At 40.4% G+C, this 19,734-nt stretch overlaps 1 protein-coding gene across 2 annotated transcripts in view; it reads left to right on the forward strand.

Annotated features, from left to right (window-relative positions):
* Positions 1 to 19,734, forward strand: part of LOC137518691 (enoyl-CoA hydratase EchA19-like) — a 100,247-nt gene that overhangs the window by 56,372 nt on the left and 24,141 nt on the right. For both annotated transcript variants that reach the window (XM_068236862.1, XM_068236863.1), the window contains 2 exons: positions 3,111 to 3,208; positions 5,585 to 5,729. In XM_068236862.1, the coding sequence (XP_068092963.1) occupies positions 3,111 to 3,208; positions 5,585 to 5,729 (243 nt within the window). The remainder of the gene's footprint in view (positions 1 to 3,110; positions 3,209 to 5,584; positions 5,730 to 19,734) is intronic.

The raw sequence follows: 19,734 nt of genomic DNA on the forward strand, positions 1-19,734 counted from the left end.
TCTCAAAGCTTGCAGTGCGAGCTTCAGTGGCCAGCGTGCTTTATATCCCCCTACTGTCACCTTTTGCTTGGAAAAGCACTACTTTGTATAGCTTACTATTATGAGAAGGTTTTAAAGACATCCATTGCCTGTGAGACACTGACATTTTTACCAACCAATGGCTGCAACACTGAGCAATGTATGTACTATTAGTGACATTCCCATTTGCACCAATTTATTCAGTGATAAGTGACATTTTCTTGATAAAGAAAATGCCAAGAAAACAGGTATGAAAGTCCTGGCTGGCGTGGGTTTTCTCTGGGCATTCCCATTTCCTTCCACATCTCAAAAACATATGGATTAGTTAATTGGCTTACCCCTAAATTGGCCCTAGACTACAATGGACATACAGTATAACTATGGTAGAGATTAGTTTGGGACCTCCTCGAAAAGACATGTATATGTACTTTGTATAGTACTGTGGAAGATGTCATCCTAATATAAATACTAAATAAAAAATAATAATACCTACATCCTTTGATTAGTTTATAGAATGCTGTATACTGTCAGTTCTTTTTTCCACTGATGCATTAGATGCGAATGAGCCTATTGATTTAAACAGGCTGTCACTTCTAATGTATTTCTGTATTGTGATAAAACAATAGTGTATGTAGCAGGAACAAGCTAGTTATTGAACTGAAAGCAAACAGAACCTGGACATAACCGTTAGACTACCTTTTTTCCAGTTCCAGCTAATAAGAGAGGGGTGGCAGCTTGTAGATCCACCAGTGTTTCACTACTGCAGAAACTTAGCAAAATGACTTTTTCCCCATTTGTGAGAAATGTCTTCCATTTTCTCATCTTTTAGTGTTAAGCAATACTGGATGTACATTATAGAGTAGATAATTAGGAGCGTTTATGCATTTCGGGGTTTGAATAATTGTTGCCTGCAGACTGCTTCCATCCATTTTTAATTTGTGTTCAAGTTTCCACTATCGTAGAGATTTCTCTGATTATCTGAACACTTGATATTCAAGCCGTTGCATTCTTAAAGGAATTTGCGTGTCTCATACTTTTTGCACAATGTTATAAAACTAGTGTCTCAGACCCCACACATATTTGTCAAAACAACTGTTTCACAAGCTGACCCAGGAGTCAGTTGTTGGGGGAAAAAAAAAAAAAACTTGTGAAGATCTAATTAAAACAGCCTTCTGAAATGCAAAATTATTTTAGGGCCATAACAATATAAATGTGTTTCCACTTAGAAATATTACAAATGAAATAGAGGAAAGTCCGTTGGCACTATGTTAGAGGGATTCTGATAGTCCCTGTCAGATTGAGTTTTGCTGGTATACTGCATGTCCCCGCTCTGTCTAGAGGGGGAGACAGGTCAAAAAAGCCTTTAAGAGAAGAAACATTGCTGATTTTACGCAGTGATGCTATGAGCCCTTTGGACTTAAATGATTACATGGATTGGCCCTGTTTTTTGGATCCATGATTATGAGCGGAAATTTGTTGTGGGCTTGACCAACGCTGTATTTTTCATGTGCCCCTTCTTGTATTTTATGCATCTGGTGTATTGGAATGCGTAATGTAATATGATTGTTGTAATGGTTAGTGTCAAAATAGTGGATTTATAATCTGATGATTATGCCAGAAGAGGCAGCACATTGATTTAACTGCTTGCCTGAGCAGTTGCCGAGCCAAGCAGGGGTTCGTAAACATGGCAACCAGGGCAAGGTTCAGGGAGGCAGAGCCATTCCAAAGACGTGGTATGATCATGCCTTGGTGACGCATATAGTCGGAAATGCTGCTCCCACCCACTTGTTACAGCCTTGGAAGAAGCATGTTTCACAAAACGGTCGTCAGGCTATCTGTGCCCAGCTCCCAGCACCTTTTACCCACATTGGTATGTCTTTTTATGCACGGACTTGAATAGTGTGTTATACACTTTGCATACCTACATATTACAATTAATGGCTTGTGCCGACTGTCCCCTCCATCTTTGCCACTTAGAGAAATTCTGCAGCATTATTATTAATTTTAAACTCTAGATATTTACTAATACTACAAAACTGTTTTTTTTTTCCCCGCATGCAGCAAGATATATTAATTTGTGTGAAGCTACTCATTTATCCAGGTGATCGCATATCCAAAGTAAAATAAAGAAGATTCATTGTCAGTGGTGGGCATTCACTTTCTGCTAAAAGTTATTGAGGGTCTAATCATTTTGTTTGGGCTCAAATCTACAGTAAAGTTGCCATGCGCTGGGAGTGCACAACAATTTTACCGTTACTAGCGCAAGGGAAACACTGGCCATTGACCCATTAACACCACGTGCTTTACGGGGTTAACATGCATGCTGCTATGGTAACGAACAGGGTAACGCGGATTACCATAGCAATAAACGTACCTTTACTGTACTTTAATACATCAGGCCCCTCATGCCTAATTATGTTATTTGGGGGAGTCGTGCCACCTAAATTACATTATTAAACATGGTATCTAATTATTTAAATCTGAAGTTATGTTGCCAAATTGACATTTGGGAGTTTTGATTTCATTCGGGGGACTTGCTGCCTAATTATGTTGTTTGGAGTTATGTTGCTGAACTATGTTACTAATTGTGTTGATATTATGTTAACCATGCTGATAATACCTGTGTACATCATTTAAAGAAAGGTTACTTAATTATGTAATTTGAGGGACATGACGCATAATTGTATTATTTGGAGCACATGCTGCTACGCATGCTGCCATGCACGCGCTACACATAAATCAGTAATTTACTAAAAGCCAGTTGGTCAGAAATGCTGTTGTGCATATGTGTACATTCAGAAAATCAATGGAAACCTCAATTGTATGCACTAGTTTAGAAATGCTGTATCACATGTCTAGTATTTTGGTGTTCTTGCATTAATAATAACAGTAAATACACACTATTTACCAAGTGCAGGGGGTAATGCAAATTAGTCTGAGGACTTGAGGTAGGTACTAGTTTCTGAGCAGTCAGTCACTCGTCCAGCTGTCATTTGTCCAGCTTGGAATGTTTGCTTCAGGACGCTTGGCAGAGACGGGTAAGAGAAAACTGCATGTGACATTTAAATAATATCTGTTCTTAAATTCTGTAGGAGGAAATTTTTGTGCTGGCTTTGATCTGAAAGAAGTAGCTCGCAATGCAAGTTCTCTATCCATGGAACTGGATGTAACTAAAGGACCTGGACCTATGGTACGCAAACCATCTTAAAGAGAATCTGTATTGTTAAAATCGCACAAAAGTAAACATGCCAGTGCGTTAGGGGACATCTCCTATTACCCTCTGTCACAATTTCGCCGCTCCTCGCCGCATTAAAAGTGGTTAAAACAGTTTTAAAAAGTTTGTTTATAAACAAACAAAATGGCCACCAAAACAGGAAGTAGATTGATGTACAGTATGTCCACACATAAAAAATACATCCATACACAAGCAGGCTGTATACAGCCATCCTTTTGAATCTCAAGAGATCATTTGTGTGTTTCTTTCCCCCTGCAGCTATCTTCCACTGAAGTGTCAGGCTATTTCTTCCTGCAGAGTGCAGACAGCTGTGCCTGTATGTAATTCCTCAGTATGTGAAAGCCCAGCCAGCTCAGAGGAGGATTTATCCAGCTTGTAAAAGAGAAGAGAGAATCTGCTCTAATCTACATATCACACAGGCAGTGTGCAGAGAGGGGCCTGAAAGGGGGAGTTCATAGCAGAACCACAACACTGAAGAACTTGGCAGCCTTCCAGACACAGGCCTGACAAGTCTGACAAGAGAGAGATACGTTGATTTATTACAGAGATGGTGATAGTAGAACGTGCTGCAGTAAGCCAGAACACATTAGAATAGCTTTTGGAACTTGTAGGATGATAAAAAACAGGATGCAATTTTTGTTACGGAGTCTCTTTAAATGGAATTATTCAAAAATTAAGTTGTTTACACTCACCTAAAGGATTATTAGCAACACCTGTTCAATTTCTCATAAATGCAATTATCTAATCAACCAATCACTTGGCAGTTGCTTCAATGCATTTAAGGGTGTGGTCCTGGTCAAGACAATCTCCTGAACCCCAAACTGAATGTCAGAATGGGAAAGAAAGGTGATTTAAGCAATTTTCAGCGTGGCATGGTTGTTGGTGCCAGAGGGGCCGGTCTGAGTTTTTCACAATCTGCTCAGTTACTGGGATTTTCACGCACAACCATTTTTACGCACAAAAACATCCAGTATGCACCAGTCCTGTGGGTGAAAATGCCTTGTTGATGCTAGAGGTCAGAGGAGAATGGGCCTTGAGGCACAACCTTGAGGCAGATGGGCTACAAGAGCAGAAGACCCCACCAGGTACCACTCATCTCCTCTACAAATAGGTAAAAGAGGCTACAATTTGCACGAGCTCACCAAAATTGGACAGTTGAAGACTGGAAAAATGTTACCTGGTCTGATGAGTCTTGATAGTCAGAATTTGGTGTAAACAGAATGAGAACATGTATTATTATTATTATTATTATTATTTATTGTATTTATAAAGCGCCAATATATTATGCATGTATCCATCATGCCTTGTTACCATTGTGCAGGCTGGTGGTGGTGTAATGGTGTGGGGGATGTTTTCTTGGCACACTTTAGGCCCCTTAGTGCCAACTGGGCATCGTTTAAATGCCATAGGCTACCTGAGCATCGTTTCTGACCATGTCCATCCCTTCATGACCACCATGTACCCATCCTCTGATGGCTACTTCCAGAAGGATAATGCACCATGTCACAAAGCTCGAATCATTTCAAATTGGGTTCTTGAACATGACAATGAAATGGCCCCCACAATCTCCAGATCTCAACCCAATAGAGCATCTTTGGGATGTGATGGAACGGGAGCTTCGTGCTCTGGATGTGCATCCCACAAAACTCCATCAACTGCAAGATGCTGTCCTATCAATATGGGCCAACATTTCTAAAGAATGCTTTCAGCACCTTGTTGAATCAATGCCACATAGAATTAAGGATTAAGGCAGTTCTGAAGGCGAAAGGGGGTCTAACACCGTATTTGTATGGTGTTCCTAATAATCCTTTAGGTGAGTGTATAATATGTTTTTGCATTATTCTTGAACTGAAATAATAGCCAATTAAGTATGGTTTCGCACGTGCAAAAAGTCCTCCCGGTGTGCAATGCCCAAAGACAATAAAATGTACATGAAAACAACAAGGAAAGCGGTCCCAAATGCATAGGCTGCACCACACAATTATATAACCACTATACAAATACTTTATTTAGACAATAATAATGATGACATAATCCCCCTTATAACAGGCTGTATTAGTAGTCAGAATGGTTCACTATTTTTTACATCAGAGCGCTGGTATTTTGTTTCCTCCACCATAGCAAATGTTGAAGGTTTTTCTTATTCAGTTTTAATTGATTGGTTTTACATTTTGTACTGTACCCATTATTGTCTATGCAGAGGATTTGTAAATTGATTATATAATTGTGTGGTGCAGCTCACCTATTGGGGACTACTTTCCTAGTTGTTTTTTCTTGAACTCAAATAAGTAATGTACAGTATGTATTTACTGACACTATATTTCTCTTTAGGGGCCCAGCAGGATGCAGTTTTCCAAGCCAGTGATTGCTGCTGTCAGTGGTTATGCAGTAGCTGGGGGCCTTGAGCTGTCTCTTCTGGCTGACCTTCGTGTGGTGGAAGAAAGTGCTACCTTTGGTGTATTCTGCAGACGTTTTGGTAAGTTTGAATAGTAAAAGGTGTGATTGAGGCAACAAGAAAAATTACTTGGAAAACTGCCAATGCGGAACAGGAGACAAATGATGCCGAAGTCAGAATGTTTTATGCATAATTTTCATTTGGACTCAATGATTTCATTGTGCTTCTGGGATAGACAAATATCTCTTCTTGCATTCAAAACTATTTCTCAACCTTCTGTGTGTGACAGTGCCTTATTAAGAACATGGTCTTAGTTTGCACTATCACAACTGTGATTTTGAATGAAAACATCTATTTTCTAAAACATGATCACACTACTGATCCTTGACAATTCCTGCACCTGTGGTGCTTTAACTAGTTCACCACTAAAGATTTTTTCCCCTTATGGACCAGAGCAATTTTAACATTTCAGTGCTTCCCCCTTTAATTTGCCAATAACTTTCACTACTTAGTACAACAAAATTATCTATATGTTGTTTTTTTCTCCACCAATTAGGTTTTCTTTGGGTGTTACTTTTTGTTAAGAATGATGATTTTATTCTAAATGCATTTCAACATGAATAGTAACAGAAAAATAAAAAAATGAATTATTTCTCAGTTTTCGGCCATTATAGTGTTAAAATAAAACGTGCTACCGTAGATGAAACCCACACATTTTATTTGTCCCGGGTATTACAACGTTCAAAATGAGTTCCTAGTACAATGTATGGTGTGAATATTTTATTTGGAAATAAAGGTATGTTTCGGTTTGGCATCCGTCACTAATTACAAGCCCATATTTGCAAAAATAACAGTAATATACCCTCATGACATACATATTAAAAAAGTAAAGTCCCTAAGGTAACTATTATATATTTTTTTGAAATGTCACTTTTTTATATAAAAGTGTTTTATTTTGGTAACTATAGGGGGGAGGTAAAGGGTCAATTAACGGGGTATTTGATTTATTTTTATTTAATGGGATGTATGTAGGTGTAATTTTACTATTTAGCCAATAGATGTCCCTCCCACTTTAGTAAGCACGTATGAATGCATGCAAACAGGTCATCCTCCCCAGTCATCTCAATGATTACCAAGTGATTCTGCCATCAAAAAGAAAGAATTGCCCACATTGCGGTCGTGTGTGTGCACATAATCCACTTTTAGGGATTTGTAGAACTGCTGAGAAACCACTATAAAGCACAAATAGTGCAAAATATCCCAAGACTACTGTAATATTTTTTTTTTTTACTTAATTAAAATTCTCAAGATTTACAATAAAACAAGGTTAAAATGAATGCTGCATTATCCTACTCTTTGTGTAAGATGCCAACAATCATGGGCAAAATAGGTAATTTGAGCGTATATACACTACCTCTGTAAAAGGTCACCTCATTACTTTCAATGTAAATTGCAGCAAAAAGGTGCCCATTCAGAAATCTGGGTGTCCGCTATGTAATTATCAGCATTACCTTTCTATATCGGCAGTGCAATTTTTATCTTTTGTGAAACCCAAAATTTCTCTACAAGCCCACAGAACTATATTGCGAATGGGGGACAGGTCTATTGCAGATGCAGAAGTGGGCGGGACTCTTAGGGAAACTTGGGCACTGAACATAACAGCAAGCCCACAGAACTCTAATGCGAACGGGGTCAGGTCTATTGCGGAAGAGGACAGGACCCTTAGGGAAGCTTAAGTGCAGAACATAACGGCATAACGGCAAGCCCATACATTTCCATTACTAATGGAGGGCATTTCTATTGTGATGTTGGACAGGATTCTTATAGAAAAATAGGAGCTGAACATAACGGCAAGCCCACACAACTCTATTGCTGAGGGGACCAGGTCTATTGCAGAATAGGACAGGACTCTTATGGAAACCTGGGCTCTGAACATAATGGCAAGCCCACACAACTCTATTCCTTATGGGGGACAGGTCTATTACAGCATTGGACAGAACTCTTATGTGAACTTGAGCTTTGAACATAATGGCAAGCCCACACAAATCTGCTACTGCTGAACAGGCTGCTATATACTTGTCCAACATTAGCAATAGAGTGTTTGCCATTATGTGCAGCAATATTTCCATAGTCCTGTTCATTTCTGAAATAGATCTGTCTCCCATTAGAAATAGAGTTGTGTGGACTTGCCGTTATGTTCAGTGTCCATGTTTCTATAAGAGTCAACAGACCTAACAATAGAGTTGTGTGGATTTGCCATTATGTCCAGCGACTAAGTTTGCAGAAAAGTCCAATGCCGCATTTCACCTTCCTCTTAGCAGTAGAATTCTGTGGGCTTGATAGAAAGTATGTTCTGTTTTCCCACTGTATCCAACAACGAAATAAGAGTTAGAATTTTGTGGGCTTGCTGTTCTCTCCCAAATGGGTTCATAGAAAGTATGTTCTGTATTTCCACTATATCCAACAACGAAATAAGAGTTTTGGCTTAAAACTAAAGTTTCACAATATGTATATGATTATGTAGTAAAAGGTAATTTTATAGTGCTATTTTACCAGTGAAGTGCTATATACTGTACCTATAGATATAAGAAGTTAGTGCAAGGTTCTTTTTACTTACAAGCGAGACATGTTTATACTTTTAAGTATTTTAAACAAATGACTACATTGTGCTTATAATATGAACATATAGACTAGATATGGATAAATACATAGAAGAGATATCTGAAGCAGTTTACTGATGCACGGCAGTGCCTGTGATGTCTGAGCTTAGAGGAAAGGAATAAGAATGAGTGCATTTAGTTTAGGTGTTGCAGTCTGCACAACAGATGACAGTCTATTTTTAAACTCTGGCATCCTAACGTCTGTTCATAATCTGCATACAAAATCTGTAGAAGTGGAATACATTATACTTTTGTTTTCCTGACCAATCTAACCTTATCCAAAGAAGAAATACTGAATAATAGGCCTTGCTTTACAGTGCCAGATATATTCACAAAAAGTTGATAAACTCATGCCTGGTACACACCATGCAATTTTCCGTCGGATATATGGGTCGATAGATAATTTCGGACAGATCAGATCTGATTTTGATTGTTTTTCTGATCGATTTTCTGATCACTTCTATACAAATCGATCAGAAATGCAATCGGAATGAAGATCGGACCTGTCAGAAAATGTCTATCGACCCACCTTTCTGAGGGAAAATTGCATGGTGTGTACCAGGTAATACAGTATGATGTAAGGTTTTACGCAATCTATATAGCAAGTTATTTAAATGGTGTAACTTTCTTTACACGTTCAACACTTATGTTAGTTGTTAAAGTTTTCTGACCTTTTGTGAATATACCCTGTGTACATACAGTAGTCTCCTGTGCTCTGAGCAATTTTTGCTTTTATCAGGATACATCTAATGAAGGGCTGAATCAAAAAAAACTATACATAATTTGCTCTTCCAGTCCAGCATATATCTGGTGTAAGAGACACGGTCACAGAGTGCAGCAGTGACTGGAGCTGACCACAAAGATAGGCAGAGAAGGGTTGTACCTATTCACCCCCTTAAGTCATTCCATTGCCATCTGTTGCTAGAAGCAGAGTACAGTTTAGATCTGATCTCTCCATTAAACTGTCAAGGGTTTAATTTTATTCAGAACTTTTAAGAGCCAGTTGTTCCATTTCTGAAACTAAATAGTGTTATTAATGCCACTTTAATACTAAATACTTATATATTATTAAATGGTGTTGTTAAAAAAAATAGCAGGAGCATGTTGTATAATCAAGGCCACAGGGGTGTAACGATAAATCATGGCCCCCACCTAGTATGTATATGTATGTGTGTGTTGTATGTGTGTGTGTGTATATATGTATATATATATGTGTGTGTATATATATATATATATATATATATATATATATATATATATATATATATATATATATATATATATAACATTTGTGTCCTGCAGCCTAACATATCCCAGTTGATCCAGCAGTATTGCCTCATGCAGCACTTGAGGTCAGCAATATGGGAACTGTAAAAATGTCCCACTGAAAACTGCCTGTAAACCACTTTTGAGAGAAAAATAAAGCATCTTTGCTTCCATGTTTACATTTATTCGTGTTTGTTATATCTCCCATAAGGTCAACAGCAGGCCTACAAATATAAAGTGCATTATAATAATAGTGCATTATAATAATAAATAATAATCCTATACAATAAAACCCCTGTGTCCCTGAATCCTCCTCCTGTGTGTCCCAGTGTCCGTGCTGTTGCATACCGCACATGCGGGCAGCAGTTAGAGCAGGAGGAGAATGAGGCCAGGGGGTGCGGGCGGGCGCAGGCGGGCGCTGACATGCGGCACCGGTCACAGGGGTGGAAAGGGAGGGGGGTTGTGAGGAAGGCCTAGAGCCTGCTATATTAACAGGCTTAGGTCCACTAGTAATAAAGTACAATTATACAGTGTTTGCAAGTAGTGAATTTTAACTGCCAGTGAAGACTTTGCCTAATAGCAGTAGAAAAGGCTCCACAGGTCAAGTGCCAGCTATAGTATGTTGGATAGTTGTTGCCTGACCAATTCTGTGTACCCAGTCCTCTGTCAGGCTGCAGAACTGGTGCATCACTACAGAAGAACATGTTTTTGCTAACTGAAATGTTTTATAAAAGTTAACAATAGCTACAGCAGAACTCCAAGGATCTTTTATAAAATACTTTTTATCAGCCACTCATTGATTAAGGTGAGTGGGAAATGACATTTATGAACACCAATGGGTAAAACTGATGGTTGTATGGTCTTTCTGGTAAATACCTGGCGATCGGATCCTTTTCTTACATTCACACCAGCTGTATATGATGCAAACATGGGTCTTTGCTGAGGAGTAGAGCAGAGGTGTTGGCCTACTCTGCATTGTCTACTGTTGAGGAAAGAAACTATTGGGTTGCATTGACTCGGGATGGAAGAGGGGAAATGACCAGAAGGAAGATTGGCTGCTGTGTTTTTCTTCATAGTCATCTATTGATTAACTATGTGTAGGTAACAGAGTATTTGACTCCAGACAAAAGAGGGTGCTCTTTCTATATGCTTTGCTCTGGATCTGCTCATTGCTGTAATAACACAGATGGTTCATTTGGTGAGAAAACGCATTTGTTGAAATACACAATATACTGTCAACAAATCCTTAAAGTGGATTTCCAGGAATATTATGAAACATTTTCTTGGCAATGTCACCTCCCCCACCCCCTTCCTCGCTCTTCATAACAATGCTTATATAGTTACTAAAATGAGCAACTGAATATCTGTTTCTACTTTTTGGGAGTTCTGGATTTTCAGCCTGGCCTGAAAGACAAAATGGGGGTGATATGACTTGGAGGAAGAAAAAGACTTCAGTAGGTTTTTCTTTTTGTGGTTTATATATGAGCAGCAATAAATCAATGAATTGGCTAAGGGGTGTTATGATGTGTATTATTGGGCCAGACAATCTGCTTTCATTTTGATTTTAGACAGGAAAGGCAGGACAAAATATTTCCATATTCCACTATATCAGAGTTTACTATAACGAGATCCTGCTGTATCTGATAAGTCAGAGTGCATTTTTGTTCCTATTCATCCCCTCATTTGGATCTACCGTAAGTCTTCTAACATCCATGTCGCTCTGCCACAGTGATGCCACAATAAAATGTTGCACCGGAGTGTCAGTGTGCCAAAACTTGTGGGCTAAATTAGTAAGTTTAGTGAAGGTGGATCTCTCCAAAATTATCACTTTAATTTACCTACTTTCGTCCACCTCCGAAAACTCACCTAGGAAATGAAGGCATGCAGAGACATGCAGTCTCCTGGCAGAAGAGGCTTAGGCTCTGTATCACTCCCTTCTTAAAGGGACCCAGAGCTGTGAATAAAAATGAAATTTGGACTTACCTGGGGCTTCCTTTAGCCCCATGTAGCCCGCAAGGTCCCCCAGCGTCCTCCTGGTCCCTTCCGTTGTCCTGGTCCCGACTCTGGTAATCTGGTAACTTTGGCTGAAGTCCCTGTGTGCATGCTGCATGTCATCACGCCAGCTAGCGTAAAAGTCCAGAGCATGCGTAGTTCTCTAAGACTGAACCGCGCATGTGCAGGACTCTTATGATGACAGGCACAGGCAACTTCAGCCAAAGTCGCTGGATTACCGGAGCTGGGACCAGGACCACAGAAGGGACAAGGAGGATGCCGGGGGACCTCGTGGGCTACGGGGGACTGGAGGAAGCCCCAGGTAAGTCCAAATTTCATTTTTATTCGCAGCTCGGTGTCCCTTTAACCGGTGGTTTATGCTTGTTATTATTGATTTATAAAGCTCCAGCATTCCATGGTGCTACACAGAGTAAGAAACTAAACATGGGGTACATACTAATACAGACAGTGGTATACATAAAATATAGACACTGGTACATAGTACAGAATTGGTAGACACAGCAATTACAATGCCAAGTGTAACATGATAAACAAAATATATAGCAAATTCCAAGACACAAAAGGGTGCGAGAGCCCTACCCTTGCAAGCTTACAATCTAAAGGAATAGGGAGAAAGCAAGAGGTTGAGTAGTATATAATATGTATAGCTAGAGGCAGTTTGTTTTTAAGTTATATTTAGTAAGGCGTATGGTTTTCATGAATGCAGCAGATGCTACAGAATGGCCACATGGTGGCATATTTAGGATAGAAAAAAAACTGATTTTTATCAAGTAAAAAACAAAATTGTACTTTAAAGCACTGCTTTCAGAGTTCTCGGCAACAAGCTCTGAGCATATGATGTACATACACAATCAGAGCTTGCCTTTCAGTGGATTCTTGTAAAGAAAAACAAAAAAAGACACAAGGAGACCGGGAGCCCGATCTGGTGTATTATCAAAGGGACACCAGGATATGTGTGTAAGACAGTGATATACTCACAAAATTAGGTTGCTGAAGAAAGCAACCACTCTTCTCGCATGTGAGGAAGTACCGTCCTCACTCGGCCTTGCTTCCGATGTTAAGTTTGGTCGCAACTCCAGGTAAAAAGTTGGCCACTTGGATAGCCTCCAAGTGTGCACTCCCCTATACAGGGGTAACAGAGATTGGCGGAAGGTAGGAGGCGCCCACGGACATATATCGTTAAAAGGTAATATAATACTAGGAAAGAAGATTCTCTTGTTCCTACCTTATAGTAGTGAAACTCACACATAAGGTAGTAGTAAATACTTCATAAATTTTTTTGGGGCACAAATGACAACGCATTTCTCGGCTACAGCCGCTTCCTCAGGTCTATGGATGTGCCTTTAAATACAAATACAAATGGCAATGTTCAAGATAGACACATAACACTCAGCACCAGTAACCATAAATATAAATATACACAAAATAATCAATAAAACAATAAAATGTGAAATAGCCCATTAAAACAACAACATAATCAATGTTTTAATGGGCTATTTCACATTTTATTGTTTTGTTGATTATTTCGTGTATATTTATATTTATGGTTACTGGTGCTGAGTGTTATGTGTCTATCTTGAACATTGCCATTTGTATTTGTATTTAAAGGCACATCCCTAGACCTGAGGAAGCGGCTGTAGCCGAGAAACGCGTTGTCATTTGTGCCCCAATAAAATTTATGAAGTATTTACTACTACCTTATGTGTGAGTTTCACTACTATAAGGTAGGAACAAGATAATCTTCTTTCCTAGTATTATATTACCTTTTATCGATATATGTCTGTGGGCGCCTTCCGCCAATGCCTTGTCAGTGGTTACTGAATTGTTGGCTAAAGAAATAGGTAAATGCAAACTTGTCCCATAAATGTGCCACATGGTCTTTTGCTTCCAGCTTCCAAACTTTTTTAAATGAAACCAATAACTTTAGAAATGAAATGCTCCAGTTGATCATGCTCAGAGCTTTGCACTGGAGTTGACAATTGCATAATTTGGAAAATCAAATCAGGCAAACAATTTAGTAATACTGCATATCCAAAAGTTCAATAGCAGGGATTAGAGCTTGACTATTTATGCCTTTCAGTCAGATTTACTGCATTATGATGTCAATGGTAAACAGAATCACAGCTTAAGAACACAGCACACTGACTATTTATCCATTCTCAGGTGCTGGCTAGAAGGGCTTTTCCCCCAAAACAAGGGTAAGCTCCACTCAACCAGCTTATCTGCTGTTCAACATGTGAACTGCGGACAAGAGAGCCTCTGGTCCTAGAACTTATCTGTATAGTTGGTAACACTCTGGCCATGCAGTGCTAGACCCCCTAGGTTCAGATTTCAGTCCACGTTCATACGCACCTGGCTTGTCTTCTGGAGTTTCTTCTCGCAACCCAAAACATGCTGGTCGGATTAATGGCCTCCTCTAAAAATTGTCTCTGCCTTTGAAATATTGGCGTAAGAAGAACACAGCACATTACTATTTATCCTTTCTTAGGTGCTGACTGGAAGAGCTGTTCCCCAAAAACGAGGGTGAGCTCCCCCCTGCTTATCTGCTGTTCAACGTGTGAACTGCAGACAAGGGAGCCTCTGATCCTCGAAATTATCTGCATGAGTGGTTAGCACTCTGGCCCTGCAGTGCTAAACCCTGATTATTGACCTCCTCTAAAATTTGTGTCTGCCTTTAGTAGGAACTTTTAAGCATCCCCAGTGATATGTAGCATAATGTGATAAACATGTTTATATACACTCACCTAAAAGATTATTAGGAACACCTGTTCAATTTCTCATTAATGCAGTTATCTAATTCAGACCTTTTCAACCTATGGTACGCGTACCAGCAGTGGTACGTTGTGTCTGGCCAGGTGGTACGCTCTGTGGAGATGAAAAGGAAGTTTGGGCTGGTGGGGGAGGTCAAAGGGAAAAGTGATTTAGGGCTGGTCCAGTGCCTGGTGTAATTATGTTTGTTTTTGTATAAGACAATGTGAAGCACTAGGCTAGCTGATAAAAGTGCAATTACAGAGCAATGAGAGGGCAAGTTGGCAAATCTACACAGCATGATACAGAGCTTGCCTGGAGGGTCTGTGGGAAAAAAAATCTGTCTGGTCTCTCCCCACTGTTATGACTGCATGTGTGTGTAAGGTGTTAAACAGGTTGAAAAGTTTTTGACAGTCCCTAGACTCCAGGAGGGCTGCTTTCTGACTTGTGTGAAAGACCAGCAGGGACAGGAGTCCTATTACAGGCAAGTAGCCTCTGTGTGATGTGGGACTGCAATACATATAAGCTCTCTGCTCCATCTCAGGCTATTCTCAGTCTCCCTCCACTTCTCTCTCTGGGCTAGTGCACGCCAAAATCGCAATAGCAATCACTAGCAATTTGCGAGTGCAATTTTTGTGAAACAATTTTAAGAGCGATTTTTGAATGAATCGCTCCAAAAAATGCTACATGCACAGTGTTTGTTATTTTGATAAAAACAACAATGCTGCTGTGAGAACACCCTCATAGTGTAACATTAGCCAAGTGCTTTTCAAATCGCTGACATCTGTTGGTGTGCACCAGCCCTCCCTCATTCACCTTTGTTTCCCCCATTTCCCCTAGTGCTGACTGTGTCTTCTTGTCATATAGGAAAGCTAAATAAAAGTGCAATTCTGGTGAGGCAAATATCTGCTTCCATCTTTTTCAGCTTTCCCCCCCCCCCCCTCTCCTTACTGTTTCTCCCCTTCTCTGCATAAGTATTTCTATGCCGCCAGTGAGCTGGGCGCAGGGTGAGCCGAATGGCGGTTCTCCCTGCTGCTACTAAAATCCCCTGCGCCGTTAAATACTATTCCCCCTCCGAGTCTGTACTTTACCTGTCACACTATCCCTTGAATGTTATTGCTGTATTCACCCCACGTGACTACTGGCATATACGATGTGGGGTGCGTATGTGACGTCATTTGGGCTGATGCTGCCATGATATCAGGCCTCTAGTTTGAGTTTTCCCCCCAGGCCAAAAGGTCCCAGTCCTCCACTTGGGGGGAAAGAGATGAAAAATAAAAGTGTCTGCCAGGGTGTTTAAGTGAAGATAAGGAAAAGTGAGGGAAATCAATAGGAGGAGAGCAGCAAGGTCTCCAGGAGTGTTCCTTCCTTTCTCTGGCTGGCTATTTGCCATATCGTGTGGCAGGAGGGGCTCGTACGTGCCGTTCGTGAGTGCCCCGACAATGTGAAAGGCTGCAAGGTATTGTAGAACAATTTCTATATATAGTATATTTGGAAAAGTTTACAAATGCATTATATTCCTGGTTGGACCTGATTCCAAGGCACAGCCAAAAGGCAACCATGATCAGTGTTTCACCATGTTCGTACAAACAATTCTTATCTTGTGACCTAGTTCTAGATCAGGGTTTTAAAATCTACAGTGTAGTCAGTGACATGTATAAAAACTAAAAAAAGGAACTGTCTTCAGCTGGAATCAGACTTGCTTTTATCAGTAAGCACTCTCCAGCCACGACTGCAAAGACTGATGTCAGAGAAACGGGCACAAATTTCCCATTAAGTTTAATATTGGTTAACACTGTATGTATCCCTAATTATTGGCCAGCACTGCGTAATATGTTGGCGCTTTAATAAATAATAGTATTGTTATTATTAAATGTACATATTTTATTAATGTTTTTTTTCACTTATTGAGTTGTTGACATCTTGCAAAATCACAGGTGGTACTTGAAAAATTTCATGCGATAAAAGTGGTACAATTTTTGAAAAGGTTGAAAAGCCCTGATCTAATCAACCAATCACATGGCAGTTGCTTTAATGCATTTAGGTGTGTGGTCCTGGTCAAGACAAACTCCTGAACTCCAAACTGAATGTCAGAATGGGAAAGAAAGGTGATTTAAAGAGCCGCCGGGGAGCCCTTTCTGACCAGGACCTGGGAGAAGAGCCAGATGGACGTCGAGGGACCTCCCGACCTACGGTGGGCTGGAGAAAGCCCCAGGTAAGTTCAGATTTTGATTTTCGTTAGAGCTTAGAGTCCCTTTAAGCAATTTTGAGCGTGGCATGGTTTTTGGAGCCAGAGGGGCCGGTCTGAGTAGTTCACAATCTGCTCAGTTACTGGGATTTTCATGCACAACCATTTCTAGAGGTTACAAAGAATGGTGTAAAAAGGGAAAAACATCTAGTATGCGGCAGTCTTGTGGGCGAAAATGCCTTGTTGATGCTAGAGGTCAGAGGAGAATGGGCCAACTGATTCAAGTTGATAGAAGAGCATTGTTGACTGAAATAACCACTCGTTACAACCGAGGCATGCAGCAAAGCATTTGTGAAGCCACAACACGCACAACCTTGAGGCGGATGGGCTATAACTGCAGAAGACCCCACCGGGTACCACTCATCTCCACTACAAATAGGAAAAAGAGGCTACAATTTGCACGAGCTCTCCAAAATTGGAAGTTTAAGACTGGAAAAATGTTGCCTGGTCTGACGAGTCTCGATAGTCAGAATTTGGCATAAACATAATGAGAACATGGATCCATCATGCCTTGTTACCACTGCAGGCTGATGGAGGTGGTGTAATGGTGTGGGGGATGTTTTCTTGGCACACTTTAGGCCCCTTAGTGCCAATTGGGCATTGTTTAAATGCCATAGGCTATCTGAGCATTGTTTCTGACCATGTTCATCTCTTCATGACCACCATGTACCCATCCTCTGATGGCTACTTCCAGCAGGATAATGCACCATGTCACAAAGCTCAAATAATTTCAAATTGGTTTCTTGAACATGACAATGAGTTCACTGTACTAAAATGGCCCCCACAGTCACCAGATCTCAAACCTGGATCAGCTGATTTCGGCACGTGGCTCTCAGAGCCGAGCGCCGAAACTGGGCACTCCATAGCAGCAATGCTATGCTGCGCGGGGTGCGTAGCGGTAATTCGGGGCTCTGGCGGCTGCCAGACCCTAAATTACATCTCCCTCCGAGTTGCGACAACTCGGAGGGGGAATAGTATTTAACACCGCCTCGGAGTTTAGCGGCAGAGGTGAGAGCCGTCATTCGGCTCTCACCACGCCGAACTGAGCAGCGCCGAAATAATATGCACCCCTCAGCCCAATAGAGCATCTTTGGGATGTGATGGAATGGGAGCTTCGTGCCCTGGATGTGTATCCCACAATTCTCCATCAACTGCAAGATGCTATCCTATCAATATGGGCCAACATTTCTAAAGAATACTTTCAGCACCTTGTTGAATCAATGCCACGTAGAATTAAGGCAGTTCTAAAGGTGAAAGGGGGTCAAACACCGTATTAGTATGGTGTTCCTAATAATCCTTTAGGTGAGTGTATAGTACCAATAGGGCATTCCAGAGGAGTGGTGAAACACGTGAGAAATCTTGTATGTGTGAATGCAAGGAGATGATTTTAGAGGAGGGCAAAAGAAAGTTGTGTGGAGGACAAAAGTCGGCTATTTCTGCCTGAACCCGATCGGAAAGCTGATACTGCGGCTGCGCAGGAGCACAGATTGTAAATATTGCTGTTTGTGGTGTTCGGGATCTGCCAGCGCTGGGTCCCAGAGGGTGCTTCTGGGGGGCACTTACCTCTGGAAGGGGAAGCCTTTGGATCCTAATGAGGCTTCCCCATCCAGAGGTAAGTACCCCACAGGAGCAGTTTTTTATTACAGATTTCCTTTCCTCCTCCACTCCAGACTCCAGGGACCTTTTGAACTGTTTGATGGACTTGTTGAATATTTATATTTATATTACTTGTTTAGTTGGATACGTTCCCGTTCTTGTATGAGTGTGGCCATGTAATACAGGAAAGATGGCCTGGGCAGTAGCACGGAGCTGCTCATGCACAGCTTTTTCCTCTGTGCAAAAGCGGCTCCATACTACTGCACCACCACAGGATTGAGGCCGCAAGGAAGAAGTTTCTGCCAAGAATCAATGGGGTACAGGAGACTCAAAGACTTCTGGATCATCCAAAGGCTTCCCTCAACCATGGTAAGTATCTGACTTTTCTTTTCTTTTTTTTAACTCACAGGTTCACTTTATCTAGAAAGAACAACCAGAGTTCCCAACTGTCACTTTTCTGTATGGAAAGCCCCTCTTAAAGGGACTCCGAGCAGTGCAGAAACTATGGAAAGTAGCATAGCATTTTAAAGCTCTCTTTCTCCTCTTTCCAATGATATATAAACCGCCACCCTACGCCTTTTAGTTTTCTCTATTTTTGCTATTGAAATTGCCCCGGCCGCGATTTCGATTGCAAAAATAGAGAAAACTAAAAGGCGTAGGGCGACGATTTAGGTGTCGCCAGAAAGAGGAGAAAGAGAGCTTTAAAATGATATCCATCTTTCCATAGTTACATTGTATTACACAGCGCGACCTTTTCTGCTGAATGGAGCTGCTGACTTTGAGAAAAAGTCGCCCTGTGTAATACAATGTAACTATATAAAGATGGACATCATTTTAAAGCTCTCTTTCTCCTCTTTCTGGCAACACCAAAATCGCCGCCCTATGCCTTTTAGTTTTCTCTATTTTCGTGATCGAAATCGCGTCCGCGGCATTTTCAATCGCAAAAGTAGCGAAAACTAAAAGGCGTAGGGTGGCGGTTTATATATCATTGGAAAGAGGAGAAAAAGAGCTTTAAAATGATATGCATCTTTCCCTAGTTTCTGCACTGCTCGGAGTCCCTTTAAAGAACCAAATCACCCTGTTCCTCTTCATTGGTTCCTTTTACAGGACTGATGTACAGGTCTCTGTAAATATATATTTTTTACTAAATGGCCTCAATTCACTAAACTTTATCAAACACTTTATCAAACGTTTGATAATTTACCTCATGGGTAAAATCTAATTTTTAATTCACTAAGGTGTTATAGACTTATCGAATATTTTATCTATAAAACGTTCAATAAACCTAAAACATCTTAGTGAATTCAAAATAAGATTTTACCCATGAGGTAAATTATCAAACATTCGATAAAGTGTTTGATAAAGCTTAGTGAATTGAGGCCAATGTGTTTCACATTAAACATTATTCCCATCCTTTTAAATTGGTATTTTTAATTCTAAAATGCTAATATGAAGGAAGACTAATGATGATAGAAAAGATCAGAGTAGTTTGAAATATAAAACCATGTTTTTGCTTATAAATTCTTTGTTGTATGCTTGCCTAGGGGTGTGGTAG

This window comes from Hyperolius riggenbachi, chromosome 5 (assembly GCF_040937935.1).
Source record: "Hyperolius riggenbachi isolate aHypRig1 chromosome 5, aHypRig1.pri, whole genome shotgun sequence".
Classification (NCBI taxonomy): domain Eukaryota; kingdom Metazoa; phylum Chordata; class Amphibia; order Anura; family Hyperoliidae; genus Hyperolius; species Hyperolius riggenbachi.